General features: G+C 43.2%; 1 protein-coding gene across 1 annotated transcript; it reads right to left on the bottom strand.

Annotated features, from left to right (window-relative positions):
• Positions 1-11,671: 11,671 nt before the first annotated feature.
• On the bottom strand, positions 11,672-17,590 carry LOC123511057 (probable GPI-anchored adhesin-like protein PGA55). Its single transcript, XM_045266672.1, has 5 exons — positions 17,485-17,590; positions 14,490-14,596; positions 13,512-13,563; positions 12,227-13,328; positions 11,672-11,690 (listed from the first exon to the last, which is right to left on the bottom strand). The coding sequence occupies exons 2-5, from the start codon at positions 14,547-14,549 to the stop codon at positions 11,672-11,674; spliced, it is 1,233 nt and encodes a 410-aa protein (XP_045122607.1). The 5' UTR covers positions 14,550-14,596; positions 17,485-17,590.
• Between the last annotated feature and the right edge of the window lie 561 nt (positions 17,591-18,151).

Here is an 18,151-nt window from a genome sequence, read left to right as displayed (position 1 = left end):
GTTGACTGAGATTCTTCTGAAACAGTGGTCTCAGACACTTCAGTGGATGTCTCTGTTTCCTTTGTTGTGCCAGTGCCCTTTGTGGATGATTCTGTTGACTGAGATTCTTCTGAAACAGTGGTCTCAGACACTTCAGTGGATGTCTCTGTTTCCTTTGTTGTGCCAGTGCCCTTTGTGGATGATTCTGTTGACTGAGATTCTTCTGAAACAGTGGTCTCAGACACTTCAGTGGATGTCTCTGTTTCCTTTGTTGTGCCAGTGCCCTTTGTGGATGATTCTGTTGACTGAGATTCTTCTGAAACAGTGGTCTCAGACACTTCAGTGGATGTCTCTGTTTCCTTTGTTGTGCCAGTGCCCTTTGTGGATGATTCTGTTGACTGAGATTCTTCTGAAACAGTGGTCTCAGACACTTCAGTGGATGTCTCTGTTTCCTTTGTTGTGCCAGTGCCCTTTGTGGATGATTCTGTTGACTGAGATTCTTCTGAAACAGTGGTCTCAGACACTTCAGTGGATGTCTCGAAGTCAGTGGATGTTCTGTTTCCTTTGTTGTGCCAGTGCCCTTTGTGGATGATTCTGTTGACTGAGATTCTTCTGAAACAGTGGTCTCAGACACTTCAGTGGATGTCTCTGTTTCCTTTGTTGTGCCAGTGCCCTTTGTGGATGATTCTGTTGACTGAGATTCTTCTGAAACAGTGGTCTCAGACACTTCAGTGGATGTCTCTGTTTCCTTTGTTGTGCCAGTGCCCTTTGTGGATGATTCTGTTGACTGAGATTCTTCTGAAACAGTGGTCTCAGACACTTCAGTGGATGTCTCTGTTTCCTTTGTTGTGCCAGTGCCCTTTGTGGATGATTCTGTTGACTGAGATTCTTCTGAAACAGTGGTCTCAGACACTTCAGTGGATGTCTCTGTTTCCTTTGTTGTGCCAGTGCCCTTTGTGGATGATTCTGTTGACTGAGATTCTTCTGAAACAGTGGTCTCAGACACTTCAGTGGATGTCTCTGTTTCCTTTGTTGTGCCAGTGCCCTTTGTGGATGATTCTGTTGACTGAGATTCTTCTGAAACAGTGGTCTCAGACACTTCAGTGGATGTCTCTGTTTCCTTTGTTGTGCCAGTGCCCTTTGTGGATGATTCTGTTGACTGAGATTCTTCTGAAACAGTGGTCTCAGACACTTCAGTGGATGTCTCTGTTTCCTTTGTTGTGCCAGTGCCCTTTGTGGATGATTCTGTTGACTGAGATTCTTCTGAAACAGTGGTCTCAGACACTTCAGTGGATGTCTCTGTTTCCTTTGTTGTGCCAGTGCCCTTTGTGGATGATTCTGTTGACTGAGATTCTTCTGAAACAGTGGTCTCAGACACTTCAGTGGATGTCTCTGTTTCCTTTGTTGTGCCAGTGCCCTTTGTGGATGATTCTGTTGACTGAGATTCTTCTGAAACAGTGGTCTCAGACACTTCAGTGGATGTCTCTGTTTCCTTTGTTGTGCCAGTGCCCTTTGTGGATGATTCTGTTGACTGAGATTCTTCTGAAACAGTGGTCTCAGACACTTCAGTGGATGTCTCTGTTTCCTTTGTTGTGCCAGTGCCCTTTGTGGATGATTCTGTTGACTGAGATTCTTCTGAAACAGTGGTCTCAGACACTTCAGTGGATGTCTCTGTTTCCTTTGTTGTGCCAGTGCCCTTTGTGGATGATTCTGTTGACTGAGATTCTTCTGAAACAGTGGTCTCAGACACTTCAGTGGATGTCTCTGTTTCCTTTGTTGTGCCAGTGCCCTTTGTGGATGATTCTGTTGACTGAGATTCTTCTGAAACAGTGGTCTCAGACACTTCAGTGGATGTCTCTGTTTCCTTTGTTGTGCCAGTGCCCTTTGTGGATGATTCTGTTGACTGAGATTCTTCTGAAACAGTGGTCTCAGACACTTCAGTGGATGTCTCTGTTTCCTTTGTTGTGCCAGTGCCCTTTGTGGATGATTCTGTTGACTGAGATTCTTCTGAAACAGTGGTCTCAGACACTTCAGTGGATGTCTCTGTTTCCTTTGTTGTGCCAGTGCCCTTTGTGGATGATTCTGTTGACTGAGATTCTTCTGAAACAGTGGTCTCAGACACTTCAGTGGATGTCTCTGTTTCCTTTGTTGTGCCAGTGCCCTTTGTGGATGATTCTGTTGACTGAGATTCTTCTGAAACAGTGGTCTCAGACACTTCAGTGGATGTCTCTGTTTCCTTTGTTGTGCCAGTGCCCTTTGTGGATGATTCTGTTGACTGAGATTCTTCTGAAACAGTGGTCTCAGACACTTCAGTGGATGTCTCTGTTTCCTTTGTTGTGCCAGTGCCCTTTGTGGATGATTCTGTTGACTGAGATTCTTCTGAAACAGTGGTCTCAGACACTTCAGTGGATGTCTCTGTTTCCTTTGTTGTGCCAGTGCCCTTTGTGGATGATTCTGTTGACTGAGATTCTTCTGAAACAGTGGTCTCAGACACTTCAGTGGATGTCTCTGTTTCCTTTGTTGTGCCAGTGCCCTTTGTGGATGATTCTGTTGACTGAGATTCTTCTGAAACAGTGGTCTCAGACACTTCAGTGGATGTCTCTGTTTCCTTTGTTGTGCCAGTGCCCTTTGTGGATGATTCTGTTGACTGAGATTCTTCTGAAACAGTGGTCTCAGACACTTCAGTGGATGTCTCTGTTTCCTTTGTTGTGCCAGTGCCCTTTGTGGATGATTCTGTTGACTGAGATTCTTCTGAAACAGTGGTCTCAGACACTTCAGTGGATGTCTCTGTTTCTTTGTTGTGCCAGTGCCCTTTGTGGATGATTCTGTTGACTGAGATTCTTCTGAAACAGTGGTCTCAGACACTTCAGTGGATGTCTCTGTTTCCTTTGTTGTGCCAGTGCCCTTTGTGGATGATTCTGTTGACTGAGATTCTTCTGAAACAGTGGTCTCAGACACTTCAGTGGATGTCTCTGTTTCCTTTGTTGTGCCAGTGCCCTTTGTGGATGATTCTGTTGACTGAGATTCTTCTGAAACAGTGGTCTCAGACACTTCAGTGGATGTCTCTGTTTCCTTTGTTGTGCCAGTGCCCTTTGTGGATGATTCTGTTGACTGAGATTCTTCTGAAACAGTGGTCTCAGACACTTCAGTGGATGTCTCTGTTTCTTTGTTGTGCCAGTGCCCTTTGTGGATGATTCTGTTGACTGAGATTCTTCTGAAACAGTGGTCTCAGACACTTCAGTGGATGTCTCTGTTTCCTTTGTTGTGCCAGTGCCCTTTGTGGATGATTCTGTTGACTGAGATTCTTCTGAAACAGTGGTCTCAGACACTTCAGTGGATGTCTCTGTTTCCTTTGTTGTGCCAGTGCCCTTTGTGGATGATTCTGTTGACTGAGATTCTTCTGAAACAGTGGTCTCAGACACTTCAGTGGATGTCTCTGTTTCCTTTGTTGTGCCAGTGCCCTTTGTGGATGATTCTGTTGACTGAGATTCTTCTGAAACAGTGGTCTCAGACACTTCAGTGGATGTCTCTGTTTCTTTGTTGTGCCAGTGCCCTTTGTGGATGATTCTGTTGACTGAGATTCTTCTGAAACAGTGGTCTCAGACACTTCAGTGGATGTCTCTGTTTCCTTTGTTGTGCCAGTGCCCTTTGTGGATGATTCTGTTGACTGAGATTCTTCTGAAACAGTGGTCTCAGACACTTCAGTGGATGTCTCTGTTTCCTTTGTTGTGCCAGTGCCCTTTGTGGATGATTCTGTTGACTGAGATTCTTCTGAAACAGTGGTCTCAGACACTTCAGTGGATGTCTCTGTTTCCTTTGTTGTGCCAGTGCCCTTTGTGGATGATTCTGTTGACTGAGATTCTTCTGAAACAGTGGTCTCAGACACTTCAGTGGATGTCTCTGTTTCCTTTGTTGTGCCAGTGCCCTTTGTGGATGATTCTGTTGACTGAGATTCTTCTGAAACAGTGGTCTCAGACACTTCAGTGGATGTCTCTGTTTCCTTTGTTGTGCCAGTGCCCTTTGTGGATGATTCTGTTGACTGAGATTCTTCTGAAACAGTGGTCTCAGACACTTCAGTGGATGTCTCTGTTTCCTTTGTTGTGCCAGTGCCCTTTGTGGATGATTCTGTTGACTGAGATTCTTCTGAAACAGTGGTCTCAGACACTTCAGTGGATGTCTCTGTTTCCTTTGTTGTGCCAGTGCCCTTTGTGGATGATTCTGTTGACTGAGATTCTTCTGAAACAGTGGTCTCAGACACTTCAGTGGATGTCTCTGTTTCCTTTGTTGTGCCAGTGCCCTTTGTGGATGATTCTGTTGACTGAGATTCTTCTGAAACAGTGGTCTCAGACACTTCAGTGGATGTCTCTGTTTCCTTTGTTGTGCCAGTGCCCTTTGTGGATGATTCTGTTGACTGAGATTCTTCTGAAACAGTGGTCTCAGACACTTCAGTGGATGTCTCTGTTTCCTTTGTTGTGCCAGTGCCCTTTGTGGATGATTCTGTTGACTGAGATTCTTCTGAAACAGTGGTCTCAGACACTTCAGTGGATGTCTCTGTTTCCTTTGTTGTGCCAGTGCCCTTTGTGGATGATTCTGTTGACTGAGATTCTTCTGAAACAGTGGTCTCAGACACTTCAGTGGATGTCTCTGTTTCCTTTGTTGTGCCAGTGCCCTTTGTGGATGATTCTGTTGACTGAGATTCTTCTGAAACAGTGGTCTCAGACACTTCAGTGGATGTCTCTGTTTCCTTTGTTGTGCCAGTGCCCTTTGTGGATGATTCTGTTGACTGAGATTCTTCTGAAACAGTGGTCTCAGACACTTCAGTGGATGTCTCTGTTTCCTTTGTTGTGCCAGTGCCCTTTGTGGATGATTCTGTTGACTGAGATTCTTCTGAAACAGTGGTCTCAGACACTTCAGTGGATGTCTCTGTTTCCTTTGTTGTGCCAGTGCCCTTTGTGGATGATTCTGTTGACTGAGATTCTTCTGAAACAGTGGTCTCAGACACTTCAGTGGATGTCTCTGTTTCCTTTGTTGTGCCAGTGCCCTTTGTGGATGATTCTGTTGACTGAGATTCTTCTGAAACAGTGGTCTCAGACACTTCAGTGGATGTCTCTGTTTCCTTTGTTGTGCCAGTGCCCTTTGTGGATGATTCTGTTGACTGAGATTCTTCTGAAACAGTGGTCTCAGACACTTCAGTGGATGTCTCTGTTTCCTTTGTTGTGCCAGTGCCCTTTGTGGATGATTCTGTTGACTGAGATTCTTCTGAAACAGTGGTCTCAGACACTTCAGTGGATGTCTCTGTTTCCTTTGTTGTGCCAGTGCCCTTTGTGGATGATTCTGTTGACTGAGATTCTTCTGAAACAGTGGTCTCAGACACTTCAGTGGATGTCTCTGTTTCCTTTGTTGTGCCAGTGCCCTTTGTGGATGATTCTGTTGACTGAGATTCTTCTGAAACAGTGGTCTCAGACACTTCAGTGGATGTCTCTGTTTCCTTTGTTGTGCCAGTGCCCTTTGTGGATGATTCTGTTGACTGAGATTCTTCTGAAACAGTGGTCTCAGACACTTCAGTGGATGTCTCTGTTTCCTTTGTTGTGCCAGTGCCCTTTGTGGATGATTCTGTTGACTGAGATTCTTCTGAAACAGTGGTCTCAGACACTTCAGTGGATGTCTCTGTTTCCTTTGTTGTGCCAGTGCCCTTTGTGGATGATTCTGTTGACTGAGATTCTTCTGAAACAGTGGTCTCAGACACTTCAGTGGATGTCTCTGTTTCCTTTGTTGTGCCAGTGCCCTTTGTGGATGATTCTGTTGACTGAGATTCTTCTGAAACAGTGGTCTCAGACACTTCAGTGGATGTCTCTGTTTCTTTGTTGTGCCAGTGCCCTTTGTGGATGATTCTGTTGACTGAGATTCTTCTGAAACAGTGGTCTCAGACACTTCAGTGGATGTCTCTGTTTCCTTTGTTGTGCCAGTGCCCTTTGTGGATGATTCTGTTGACTGAGATTCTTCTGAAACAGTGGTCTCAGACACTTCAGTGGATGTCTCTGTTTCCTTTGTTGTGCCAGTGCCCTTTGTGGATGATTCTGTTGACTGAGATTCTTCTGAAACAGTGGTCTCAGACACTTCAGTGGATGTCTCTGTTTCCTTTGTTGTGCCAGTGCCCTTTGTGGATGATTCTGTTGACTGAGATTCTTCTGAAACAGTGGTCTCAGACACTTCAGTGGATGTCTCTGTTTCCTTTGTTGTGCCAGTGCCCTTTGTGGATGATTCTGTTGACTGAGATTCTTCTGAAACAGTGGTCTCAGACACTTCAGTGGATGTCTCTGTTTCTTTGTTGTGCCAGTGCCCTTTGTGGATGATTCTGTTGACTGAGATTCTTCTGAAACAGTGGTCTCAGACACTTCAGTGGATGTCTCTGTTTCCTTTGTTGTGCCAGTGCCCTTTGTGGATGATTCTGTTGACTGAGATTCTTCTGAAACAGTGGTCTCAGACACTTCAGTGGATGTCTCTGTTTCCTTTGTTGTGCCAGTGCCCTTTGTGGATGATTCTGTTGACTGAGATTCTTCTGAAACAGTGGTCTCAGACACTTCAGTGGATGTCTCTGTTTCCTTTGTTGTGCCAGTGCCCTTTGTGGATGATTCTGTTGACTGAGATTCTTCTGAAACAGTGGTCTCAGACACTTCAGTGGATGTCTCTGTTTCTTTGTTGTGCCAGTGCCCTTTGTGGATGATTCTGTTGACTGAGATTCTTCTGAAACAGTGGTCTCAGACACTTCAGTGGATGTCTCTGTTTCCTTTGTTGTGCCAGTGCCCTTTGTGGATGATTCTGTTGACTGAGATTCTTCTGAAACAGTGGTCTCAGACACTTCAGTGGATGTCTCTGTTTCCTTTGTTGTGCCAGTGCCCTTTGTGGATGATTCTGTTGACTGAGATTCTTCTGAAACAGTGGTCTCAGACACTTCAGTGGATGTCTCTGTTTCCTTTGTTGTGCCAGTGCCCTTTGTGGATGATTCTGTTGACTGAGATTCTTCTGAAACAGTGGTCTCAGACACTTCAGTGGATGTCTCTGTTTCCTTTGTTGTGCCAGTGCCCTTTGTGGATGATTCTGTTGACTGAGATTCTTCTGAAACAGTGGTCTCAGACACTTCAGTGGATGTCTCTGTTTCCTTTGTTGTGCCAGTGCCCTTTGTGGATGATTCTGTTGACTGAGATTCTTCTGAAACAGTGGTCTCAGACACTTCAGTGGATGTCTCTGTTTCCTTTGTTGTGCCAGTGCCCTTTGTGGATGATTCTGTTGACTGAGATTCTTCTGAAACAGTGGTCTCAGACACTTCAGTGGATGTCTCTGTTTCCTTTGTTGTGCCAGTGCCCTTTGTGGATGATTCTGTTGACTGAGATTCTTCTGAAACAGTGGTCTCAGACACTTCAGTGGATGTCTCTGTTTCCTTTGTTGTGCCAGTGCCCTTTGTGGATGATTCTGTTGACTGAGATTCTTCTGAAACAGTGGTCTCAGACACTTCAGTGGATGTCTCTGTTTCCTTTGTTGTGCCAGTGCCCTTTGTGGATGATTCTGTTGACTGAGATTCTTCTGAAACAGTGGTCTCAGACACTTCAGTGGATGTCTCTGTTTCCTTTGTTGTGCCAGTGCCCTTTGTGGATGATTCTGTTGACTGAGATTCTTCTGAAACAGTGGTCTCAGACACTTCAGTGGATGTCTCTGTTTCCTTTGTTGTGCCAGTGCCCTTTGTGGATGATTCTGTTGACTGAGATTCTTCTGAAACAGTGGTCTCAGACACTTCAGTGGATGTCTCTGTTTCCTTTGTTGTGCCAGTGCCCTTTGTGGATGATTCTGTTGACTGAGATTCTTCTGAAACAGTGGTCTCAGACACTTCAGTGGATGTCTCTGTTTCCTTTGTTGTGCCAGTGCCCTTTGTGGATGATTCTGTTGACTGAGATTCTTCTGAAACAGTGGTCTCAGACACTTCAGTGGATGTCTCTGTTTCCTTTGTTGTGCCAGTGCCCTTTGTGGATGATTCTGTTGACTGAGATTCTTCTGAAACAGTGGTCTCAGACACTTCAGTGGATGTCTCTGTTTCCTTTGTTGTGCCAGTGCCCTTTGTGGATGATTCTGTTGACTGAGATTCTTCTGAAACAGTGGTCTCAGACACTTCAGTGGATGTCTCTGTTTCCTTTGTTGTGCCAGTGCCCTTTGTGGATGATTCTGTTGACTGAGATTCTTCTGAAACAGTGGTCTCAGACACTTCAGTGGATGTCTCTGTTTCCTTTGTTGTGCCAGTGCCCTTTGTGGATGATTCTGTTGACTGAGATTCTTCTGAAACAGTGGTCTCAGACACTTCAGTGGATGTCTCTGTTTCCTTTGTTGTGCCAGTGCCCTTTGTGGATGATTCTGTTGACTGAGATTCTTCTGAAACAGTGGTCTCAGACACTTCAGTGGATGTCTCTGTTTCCTTTGTTGTGCCAGTGCCCTTTGTGGATGATTCTGTTGACTGAGATTCTTCTGAAACAGTGGTCTCAGACACTTCAGTGGATGTCTCTGTTTCCTTTGTTGTGCCAGTGCCCTTTGTGGATGATTCTGTTGACTGAGATTCTTCTGAAACAGTGGTCTCAGACACTTCAGTGGATGTCTCTGTTTCCTTTGTTGTGCCAGTGCCCTTTGTGGATGATTCTGTTGACTGAGATTCTTCTGAAACAGTGGTCTCAGACACTTCAGTGGATGTCTCTGTTTCCTTTGTTGTGCCAGTGCCCTTTGTGGATGATTCTGTTGACTGAGATTCTTCTGAAACAGTGGTCTCAGACACTTCAGTGGATGTCTCTGTTTCCTTTGTTGTGCCAGTGCCCTTTGTGGATGATTCTGTTGACTGAGATTCTTCTGAAACAGTGGTCTCAGACACTTCAGTGGATGTCTCTGTTTCCTTTGTTGTGCCAGTGCCCTTTGTGGATGATTCTGTTGACTGAGATTCTTCTGAAACAGTGGTCTCAGACACTTCAGTGGATGTCTCTGTTTCCTTTGTTGTGCCAGTGCCCTTTGTGGATGATTCTGTTGACTGAGATTCTTCTGAAACAGTGGTCTCAGACACTTCAGTGGATGTCTCTGTTTCTTTGTTGTGCCAGTGCCCTTTGTGGATGATTCTGTTGACTGAGATTCTTCTGAAACAGTGGTCTCAGACACTTCAGTGGATGTCTCTGTTTCCTTTGTTGTGCCAGTGCCCTTTGTGGATGATTCTGTTGACTGAGATTCTTCTGAAACAGTGGTCTCAGACACTTCAGTGGATGTCTCTGTTTCTTTGTTGTGCCAGTGCCCTTTGTGGATGATTCTGTTGACTGAGATTCTTCTGAAACAGTGGTCTCAGACACTTCAGTGGATGTCTCTGTTTCCTTTGTTGTGCCAGTGCCCTTTGTGGATGATTCTGTTGACTGAGATTCTTCTGAAACAGTGGTCTCAGACACTTCAGTGGATGTCTCTGTTTCCTTTGTTGTGCCAGTGCCCTTTGTGGATGATTCTGTTGACTGAGATTCTTCTGAAACAGTGGTCTCAGACACTTCAGTGGATGTCTCTGTTTCCTTTGTTGTGCCAGTGCCCTTTGTGGATGATTCTGTTGACTGAGATTCTTCTGAAACAGTGGTCTCAGACACTTCAGTGGATGTCTCTGTTTCCTTTGTTGTGCCAGTGCCCTTTGTGGATGATTCTGTTGACTGAGATTCTTCTGAAACAGTGGTCTCAGACACTTCAGTGGATGTCTCTGTTTCCTTTGTTGTGCCAGTGCCCTTTGTGGATGATTCTGTTGACTGAGATTCTTCTGAAACAGTGGTCTCAGACACTTCAGTGGATGTCTCTGTTTCCTTTGTTGTGCCAGTGCCCTTTGTGGATGATTCTGTTGACTGAGATTCTTCTGAAACAGTGGTCTCAGACACTTCAGTGGATGTCTCTGTTTCTTTGTTGTGCCAGTGCCCTTTGTGGATGATTCTGTTGACTGAGATTCTTCTGAAACAGTGGTCTCAGACACTTCAGTGGATGTCTCTGTTTCCTTTGTTGTGCCAGTGCCCTTTGTGGATGATTCTGTTGACTGAGATTCTTCTGAAACAGTGGTCTCAGACACTTCAGTGGATGTCTCTGTTTCCTTTGTTGTGCCAGTGCCCTTTGTGGATGATTCTGTTGACTGAGATTCTTCTGAAACAGTGGTCTCAGACACTTCAGTGGATGTCTCTGTTTCCTTTGTTGTGCCAGTGCCCTTTGTGGATGATTCTGTTGACTGAGATTCTTCTGAAACAGTGGTCTCAGACACTTCAGTGGATGTCTCTGTTTCCTTTGTTGTGCCAGTGCCCTTTGTGGATGATTCTGTTGACTGAGATTCTTCTGAAACAGTGGTCTCAGACACTTCAGTGGATGTCTCTGTTTCCTTTGTTGTGCCAGTGCCCTTTGTGGATGATTCTGTTGACTGAGATTCTTCTGAAACAGTGGTCTCAGACACTTCAGTGGATGTCTCTGTTTCCTTTGTTGTGCCAGTGCCCTTTGTGGATGATTCTGTTGACTGAGATTCTTCTGAAACAGTGGTCTCAGACACTTCAGTGGATGTCTCTGTTTCCTTTGTTGTGCCAGTGCCCTTTGTGGATGATTCTGTTGACTGAGATTCTTCTGAAACAGTGGTCTCAGACACTTCAGTGGATGTCTCTGTTTCTTTGTTGTGCCAGTGCCCTTTGTGGATGATTCTGTTGACTGAGATTCTTCTGAAACAGTGGTCTCAGACACTTCAGTGGATGTCTCTGTTTCCTTTGTTGTGCCAGTGCCCTTTGTGGATGATTCTGTTGACTGAGATTCTTCTGAAACAGTGGTCTCAGACACTTCAGTGGATGTCTCTGTTTCCTTTGTTGTACCAGTGCCCTTTGTGGATGATTCTGTTGACTGAGATTCTTCTGAAACAGTGGTCTCAGACACTTCAGTGGATGTCGAAGTTTCTTGTGTTGTGCCAGTGCCCTTTGTGGATGATTCTGTTGACTGAGATTCTTCTGATACAGTGGTCTTAGACACTTCAGTGGATGTCTCTGTTTCTTTTGTTGTGCCAGTGCCCTTTGTGGATGATTCTGTTGACTGTGATTCTTCGGAAACAGTGGTCTCAGACACTTCAGTGGATGTCTCTGTTTCTTTTGTTGTGCCAGTGCCCTTTGTGGATGATTCTGTTGACTGAGATTCTTCTGAAACAGTGGTCTCAGACACTTCAGTGGATGTCTCTGTTTCCTTTGTTGTGCCAGTGCCCTTTGTGGATGATTCTGTTGACTGAGATTCTTCTGAAACAGTGGTCTCAGACACTTCAGTGGATGTCGAAGTTTCTTGTGTTGTGCCAGTGCCCTTTGTGGATGATTCTGTTGACTGAGATTCTTCTGAAACAGTGGTCTCAGACACTTCAGTGGATGTCTCTGTTTCCTTTGTTGTGCCAGTGCCCTTTGTGGATGATTCTGTTGACTGAGATTCTTCTGAAACAGTGGTCTCAGACACTTCAGTGGATGTCTCTGTTTCCTTTGTTGTGCCAGTGCCCTTTGTGGATGATTCTGTTGACTGAGATTCTTCTGAAACAGTGGTCTCAGACACTTCAGTGGATGTCGAAGTTTCTTGTGTTGTGCCAGTGCCCTTTGTGGATGATTCTGTTGACTGAGATTCTTCTGAAACAGTGGTCTCAGACACTTCAGTGGATGTCGAAGTTTCTTGTGTTGTGCCAGTGCCCTTTGTGGATGATTCTGTTGACTGAGATTCTTCTGAAACAGTGGTCTCAGACACTTCAGTGGATGTCTCTGTTTCCTTTGTTGTACCAGTGCCCTTTGTGGATGATTCTGTTGACTGAGATTCTTCTGAAACAGTGGTCTCAGACACTTCAGTGGATGTCTCTGTTTCCTTTGTTGTACCAGTGCCCTTTGTGGATGATTCTGTTGACTGAGATTCTTCTGAAACAGTGGTCTCAGACACTTCAGTGGATGTCTCTGTTTCCTTTGTTGTGCCAGTGCCCTTTGTGGATGATTCTGTTGACTGAGATTCTTCTGAAACAGTGGTCTCAGACACTTCAGTGGATGTCTCTGTTTCCTTTGTTGTACCAGTGCCCTTTGTGGATGATTCTGTTGACTGAGATTCTTCTGAAACAGTGGTCTCAGACACTTCAGTGGATGTCTCTGTTTCCTTTGTTGTACCAGTGCCCTTTGTGGATGATTCTGTTGACTGAGATTCTTCTGAAACAGTGGTCTCAGACACTTCAGTGGAGGTCTCTGTTTCTTGTGTTGTGCCAGTGCCCTTTGTGGATGATTCTGTTGACTGAGATTCTTCTGAAACAGTGGTCTCAGACACTTCAGTGGAGGTCTCTGTTTCTCGTGTTTTGTCAGTGTACCTTGTAGATGATTCTGTGGATGTAGATTCTTCTGAAGTAGTGGTCTCAGACACTTCAGTGGATGATTTTGTTTGTGTCGTTTCCTGTGATGTTGTTGTTTCCGTGATCTTGGATGATTCTGTAGACTGAGATTCCTGTGAAACTGTGGATTGAGATACCTCAGTGGATGTTTCTGTCTCCTGAGTTCTTTGTGAAACAGTTGTTTCTGTTACTTCTGTGGATGATTCCGTTTCCGTTACTTGCGTGGATTGTGTTGATTGAGTTGATTGTGATGTTTCTTGTGATGATGTTTGTTGAGTTTTTTGGGATGAGGTTGTTTTTGATATTGGTGTGGTTGAGGTTGTGTATGTCGTAGTTATAGGTTTTGGTGTTGTCGTGCAAGTTGTGATGGTAACACAGGGGTCACCTGAGGTTGCTTCTATTACTCTCTGTGCCGGAAGCATTCTTAAGAAATCTTTTTGCCAGGCACATCCATCTACCGTCTGTGTCTTTGTTCTTATGTCCAAATAGAGACCTGCCTCTATTCCATTTTCTGGGTCGTTTGCGTAATTAACATCTAACTTGGTGATTTCGGTTTCACCTTTAATACAACTTCGTGATGCATCTTTAATTCCTTTCACTACTGTAATAAGCTTTCTGTTAAGCTTGTAATATTTTGCTGTTAAATTGGTGCAGATGTCAAAGAGTTTTTGCCATTTTGTTGTGCTTTTGTGTTCGGGTTTAAAACCTAGTAAGAAATTCTTGAAGGTTTCCAGATGTTCTATTTCATTATGATAAGCACCAAGTAGCTTATCTTGCTCTTCCTCATTTGTGGTGTCATTACTTGAAATAGACAACGTGTCATTTGTACTTTCGCTATATCGTGTTTCTTCCGATGAGTATGACACATCTCTTCCTTGACTTTCTCCCGATGAGTATGGCAGATCTCTTCCTTGACTTTCTCCCGATGAGTATGACAGAAGTGAATCTGAAAAAAAAGACATTCTTCATTTCAGCACTACTACCATCATTGATCAATGTTATCTCTATATTCAGAACTTCATTTTTTTCAGTCCCTCCTTCTCTCTCTCTCTCTCTCTCTCTCTCTCTCTCTCTCTCTCTCTCTCTCTCTCTCTCTCTCTCTCTCTCTCTCTCTCTCTCTCTCTCTCACCTCCAGGGAAACTAAAAGGAATGTCACTCCACTTGTATGCAGTGGAATCAGTCTGAAAAAAAAAGACACATGATAAAAAAAAAAAAAATTAGGTGCCAGGAAATCTTTAAAAAGGGTGGGACAGGAAAAGTTCGCTTAATTTACTGTTCCAAAATAAAAAATAAAAAAAAAGTCAAAAAGATTGGTCACTGCGAGAAGACAGGCTGATATAAAGCAATTTTCATGTCGCTGTGGTACAGTGAAACCACGCGCGCTTTGGGTGCCGACGGGTCTCCAAGCTCACGGGTTCGAATCATGGCCACGGTCAAAAGCTAGGGTTTTGAGGCTGCCGTGATACTGTACCCACAGTCGCTTTGGGGGCCTATAGTGATCTCCAAGCGCACGGGTTCGAATAGCCTGACCATGTTCCGAGTGAAGGTAAAGTTTCCTTACTTGGGATAACGGTTCCCTAACTCGTGGGCTTTCAGATAGGATGTCTCCTTAAGCCAGTAAATTCCCGTGAAAAGCCCATATGGGATAAATAAAAAAAAAAGGGGGGGGGAGATCTGTTCAAGCGGGATAGAGTTAGGGTACTGAGGAGCTGCCTCGAAAAATAATAAATAAATAAGTAAATAAGTAAATACTGTATTACATCACCAAATTAAAACGTATTACATTAGAGGGCGGGAACAGCTATGTGCTGTACCCACATCAACCTTTGACCCAAGACGTGTTCCAGCCAGTCAGTGAGCAGAGCGATTCTCATGATGGCTCCAGCCTGATAATTAGCGGCAGCACCGTTGCCTCAGGCTTTCCCGTGAAGAAGTTGCGGAGACCAGGCGGGAATATACTCATCTTATAACATGCGTATCTGTCTTTTTACCAATGCTTCCTAATTGAGATAGTAATAAGAAGAAAAACAAGAAAAACAGTAATAATTAAAACACCATCATCATCAACAGCAGTTCTGTTTAAAGTAATAGTATTTCGTCAACTCACCTCCGGGAATGACAGGAAAAATATGGCCGCCAGCAGGGGCAGGAAGTGTATCCCTGCCATGCTGCTGCTGCTGCTGTTGCTGCTGCTGCTGTTGCTACTGCGTCACTCTGGAGACGAGCAGAAGTTTTAACTTTAGTGGTTTAATCACAGTTGTACGGAACATTCTTCTGGAATAAGGTTGAGAAATCTTTGGTATCTCAACTGTATCCTAGCAGCTGTACAACAAAGGCACCTACAACACCAGAAAAGTGGACCAGCGAAACAGTTTGGGAATTGCTGACGTTACGTGATGGACAAGAGATCAAACACAATATCAGGACAATGAAGTGTTCTCGTATATCAGAATATCACCGGAATATAGTTTTTGTCTTTTGATTTGGTGATTAATTCATCAGACATTATTTTCAAAGTTATAAAATAAAATCGCAAACATAATAGAGGCAAACTAATGGCAAGAGAAAAATAAATCATGAAAATAATTGAGCAGAATCTCTGAACTTGACAGAGATCACTTGATATTGGTTGAAAATAATGAAATACTATTATTATTATTATTATTATTATTATTATTATTATTATTATTATTATTATTATTATTATTATTATTATTACTACTACTACTACTACTACTACTACTGCTACTGCTACTACTACTACTACTACTACTACTACTACTACTACTATTATAAATGTTATTTTATTATTATTATTATTATTATTATTATTATTATTATTATTATTATTATTGTGTTAGGTGGCGAAGGCTACACGGGCTGGTAAACAAATTAGTTTCGCCTATAGGGCGTCTTGCCCTGAAGAATTCATTAGACAGTGCATTTTGTGCCGGAGATAAGAAGGATAGGATGAGAATGTTTTTACCAGGGACATGGATAAGGAAAGGTGACAGAAGTTGGAAAATTATAGAACTGGACCCTCTCAGAGAATATCAGAGAATACCAGACAAAAACAATGCATCAGTCTCAGGTTGATTCCTGCATCCATCGCTTCTTACCAGATATCCGTAGAGACTCACCAAAATCAACTATTCTATGAAAATAGGACATCAACTGTTTCTCTTCAACTTTCTAATTCAACTCTCCTCTCTTACCTCTCATTTCTTTCAAATAGAAAATAAATGTGCAGGCTTTTTCAGTAGGCAATTATTCTTGGTTTAAAGGTCCATGTCGTTAAATATAACAACTCAAATCTACATCAGTTTTCCTTTCCCCGCTGCTCTGGTGTCTCTTCATAACTGAGTGAAAGTAACGCCGCACTAGCTTCCTCTACTTAAGTTCAGCGATCCAGCGGTTCCCACTCAGTGGCTGATCATGGGGATCAATGTACCATGTGTCTAGGTTTCATAATGTTCAAGATAGGACACCTTTGTACTGTCCACCATTTTTCACTCCTATACAATGCATTTCACACACCGAGCACAATTTACACCCCCTGTTATTCACATTCGTGTGAAATAGGGCAGAGATCCCTCATCTAATACATATTTTCATCAAATGAAGCAGGAAGATCGTCATCTTAAATATGGCTGTCGATTTGCTGTTCGGTGGGAAAAAATAGAGGTGCACATCCCACTCGCTCCATCAGTGTCGCAGACAGCAATGATAACCCTGCACAAGTTCATTTAGTGAAGATTATATTATATTCGTCGCAGACACAATTCAGTAACACTTAACATGAAATTTTCTTTACCCAAACAAAATATGAAAGTAAATCAAACTTAATGACATACCAGAAACATTGATGTCCAATTCCACTTATTAACCTTTATTTTAATTTAATTTTCTCTTATTTTATTTTGTTGTATATTTATTTTCCTCCGTTGTCCATCTGTTTTAATAATTGTCTTTTCCTTGGGTCCCTTCGACATTACGGATTCGTTTGTTGTTCACACATATTGTGTGTTTGGGGTCGTTAAGTTAATCTGTGATAACTCTAACGTCCCTCAGACAACTTCCAATATCTTGGATCCAACTTGAACTAACTCATTAGCAGACGTAAAGTTCCTTTGATCCCCAACCTTAGCGAGATTTCCCCAAGAGTACGTAGTGCTAATAGACTATACACCGAGCTACAGTCACTATTGTTGATTAACAAGCTGCCTTCGATACCACTGTACTAGTTATGTGTGTACATGCACGTATGTCTTGTTCGTTATGACAGAGCCATCTGTCATAAACGATTTATTGACGAACTGATAAACAACAACCAAGAACTCCGGTAACGTCACAAAGTTGTATTTTTAACTACTGCTGTGGTACTCAAAGCCAGATCATCGGCCACTTCATGAAGCAAAGCCAAACATTTCAGCAGCTTCAGTCTCGTACTCGTATACTTTCATATGCTTGATATAAACAAAGGAGCACATTTTCATTCTGTACTGGAAATAACAAAGGAATTAGCACACCACTTGGTATTTACCGAAGGACTTTTTTTTTCCGTAGCCTCTTCACCTCGAATTCACACATAGCTTTACTCAAAGCGTTTCCAGAGAGGAGGATCACAACACCTGTATCGTATTTGTCCTTGTCTTTGGTTAGACTTCTTTCTATGGAAGTGAAAATGCGATATATTGATTTTTATGTTAATAAATTTTGTGTCCTATATACATGCAAAACAGTTTTGATAAAACCATCATCTAATCTACATACCAACGTTATAACATCACTCAGATCCAACAGGCCTAGGCTAAAGATAAGCACCACAACTGATTATATCTATCGGTTTTCAAAGCCTAGCATCTTATTTTCCGAGGGTCGCTACTGTCGCTTGTGACAAATGAAATTGGGCTAAAGATTCAGAGAGAGAGAGAGAGAGAGAGAGAGAGAGAGAGAGAGAGAGAGAGAGAGAGAGAGAGAGAAAGAAAGAGAGAGAGAAGGAAGGAATGTGTGTATGTTTCAAAAGTGAGACAATTAAGAGGGTTTCACAAAGGTAAGGTCCCTGCAATGTCGTGATAGCCTGGTGCACTGGAGTCACCTACAGGAGCAGGGCAGCAGCTGGGGCGTGAGTACAGTCGGGTTGTTCCTACGAGCACCTCGGCCGTACTGTGATCCGCACTTTCCACTCATCCTCATAATATCAACCCTACAAGTGCAAATTTTCTCAAATCTTCAACCCACACTCGGCGGCTGCAGCTCCACAACACCTGAATATACTAATCTCCACCTGATTTGGACACAACGAGACTTTGACGAAGAGATTCAGTCTTCGTAAAATTTGTCTCATGTTGGGCAGGTAAACAGAGCGTGTAAACTATAAAAGTGTACACCACTGCACCTGTGCACACACCTCTCCTGACAGACATGCCTACCCTCTATGGCTGGGGGAGTTCAAGGCCGCTTAGGAATAATATTTCTCTCTCTCTCTCTCTCTCTCTCTCTCTCTCTCTCTCTCTCTCTCTCCGATCTTGCAGTGTACAGTTTTCGCTTTGGTGAATTACGTGATACTTTATACAGGAACACAATTTTATTTTGCTGTCAGAAAATTTTACATTATTTTGAAACTATGTTATTAAATCATTATCTTACTTTTATCATTATTAATATTCTTCGTCTTCTACTGTTCCCGTGCTATTGCTGCCGCAGTGACCATGTAATGCGAAGGGATGCATTTAAAAGTAATGAATGACGCAAGACGAGACAACAAAA

The sequence above is a fragment of the Portunus trituberculatus genome, chromosome 31, assembly GCF_017591435.1.
Source record: "Portunus trituberculatus isolate SZX2019 chromosome 31, ASM1759143v1, whole genome shotgun sequence".
In the NCBI taxonomy this organism is placed as follows: Eukaryota; Metazoa; Arthropoda; class Malacostraca; order Decapoda; family Portunidae; genus Portunus; species Portunus trituberculatus.
This window is presented reverse-complemented; position numbering and strand designations above follow the sequence as displayed.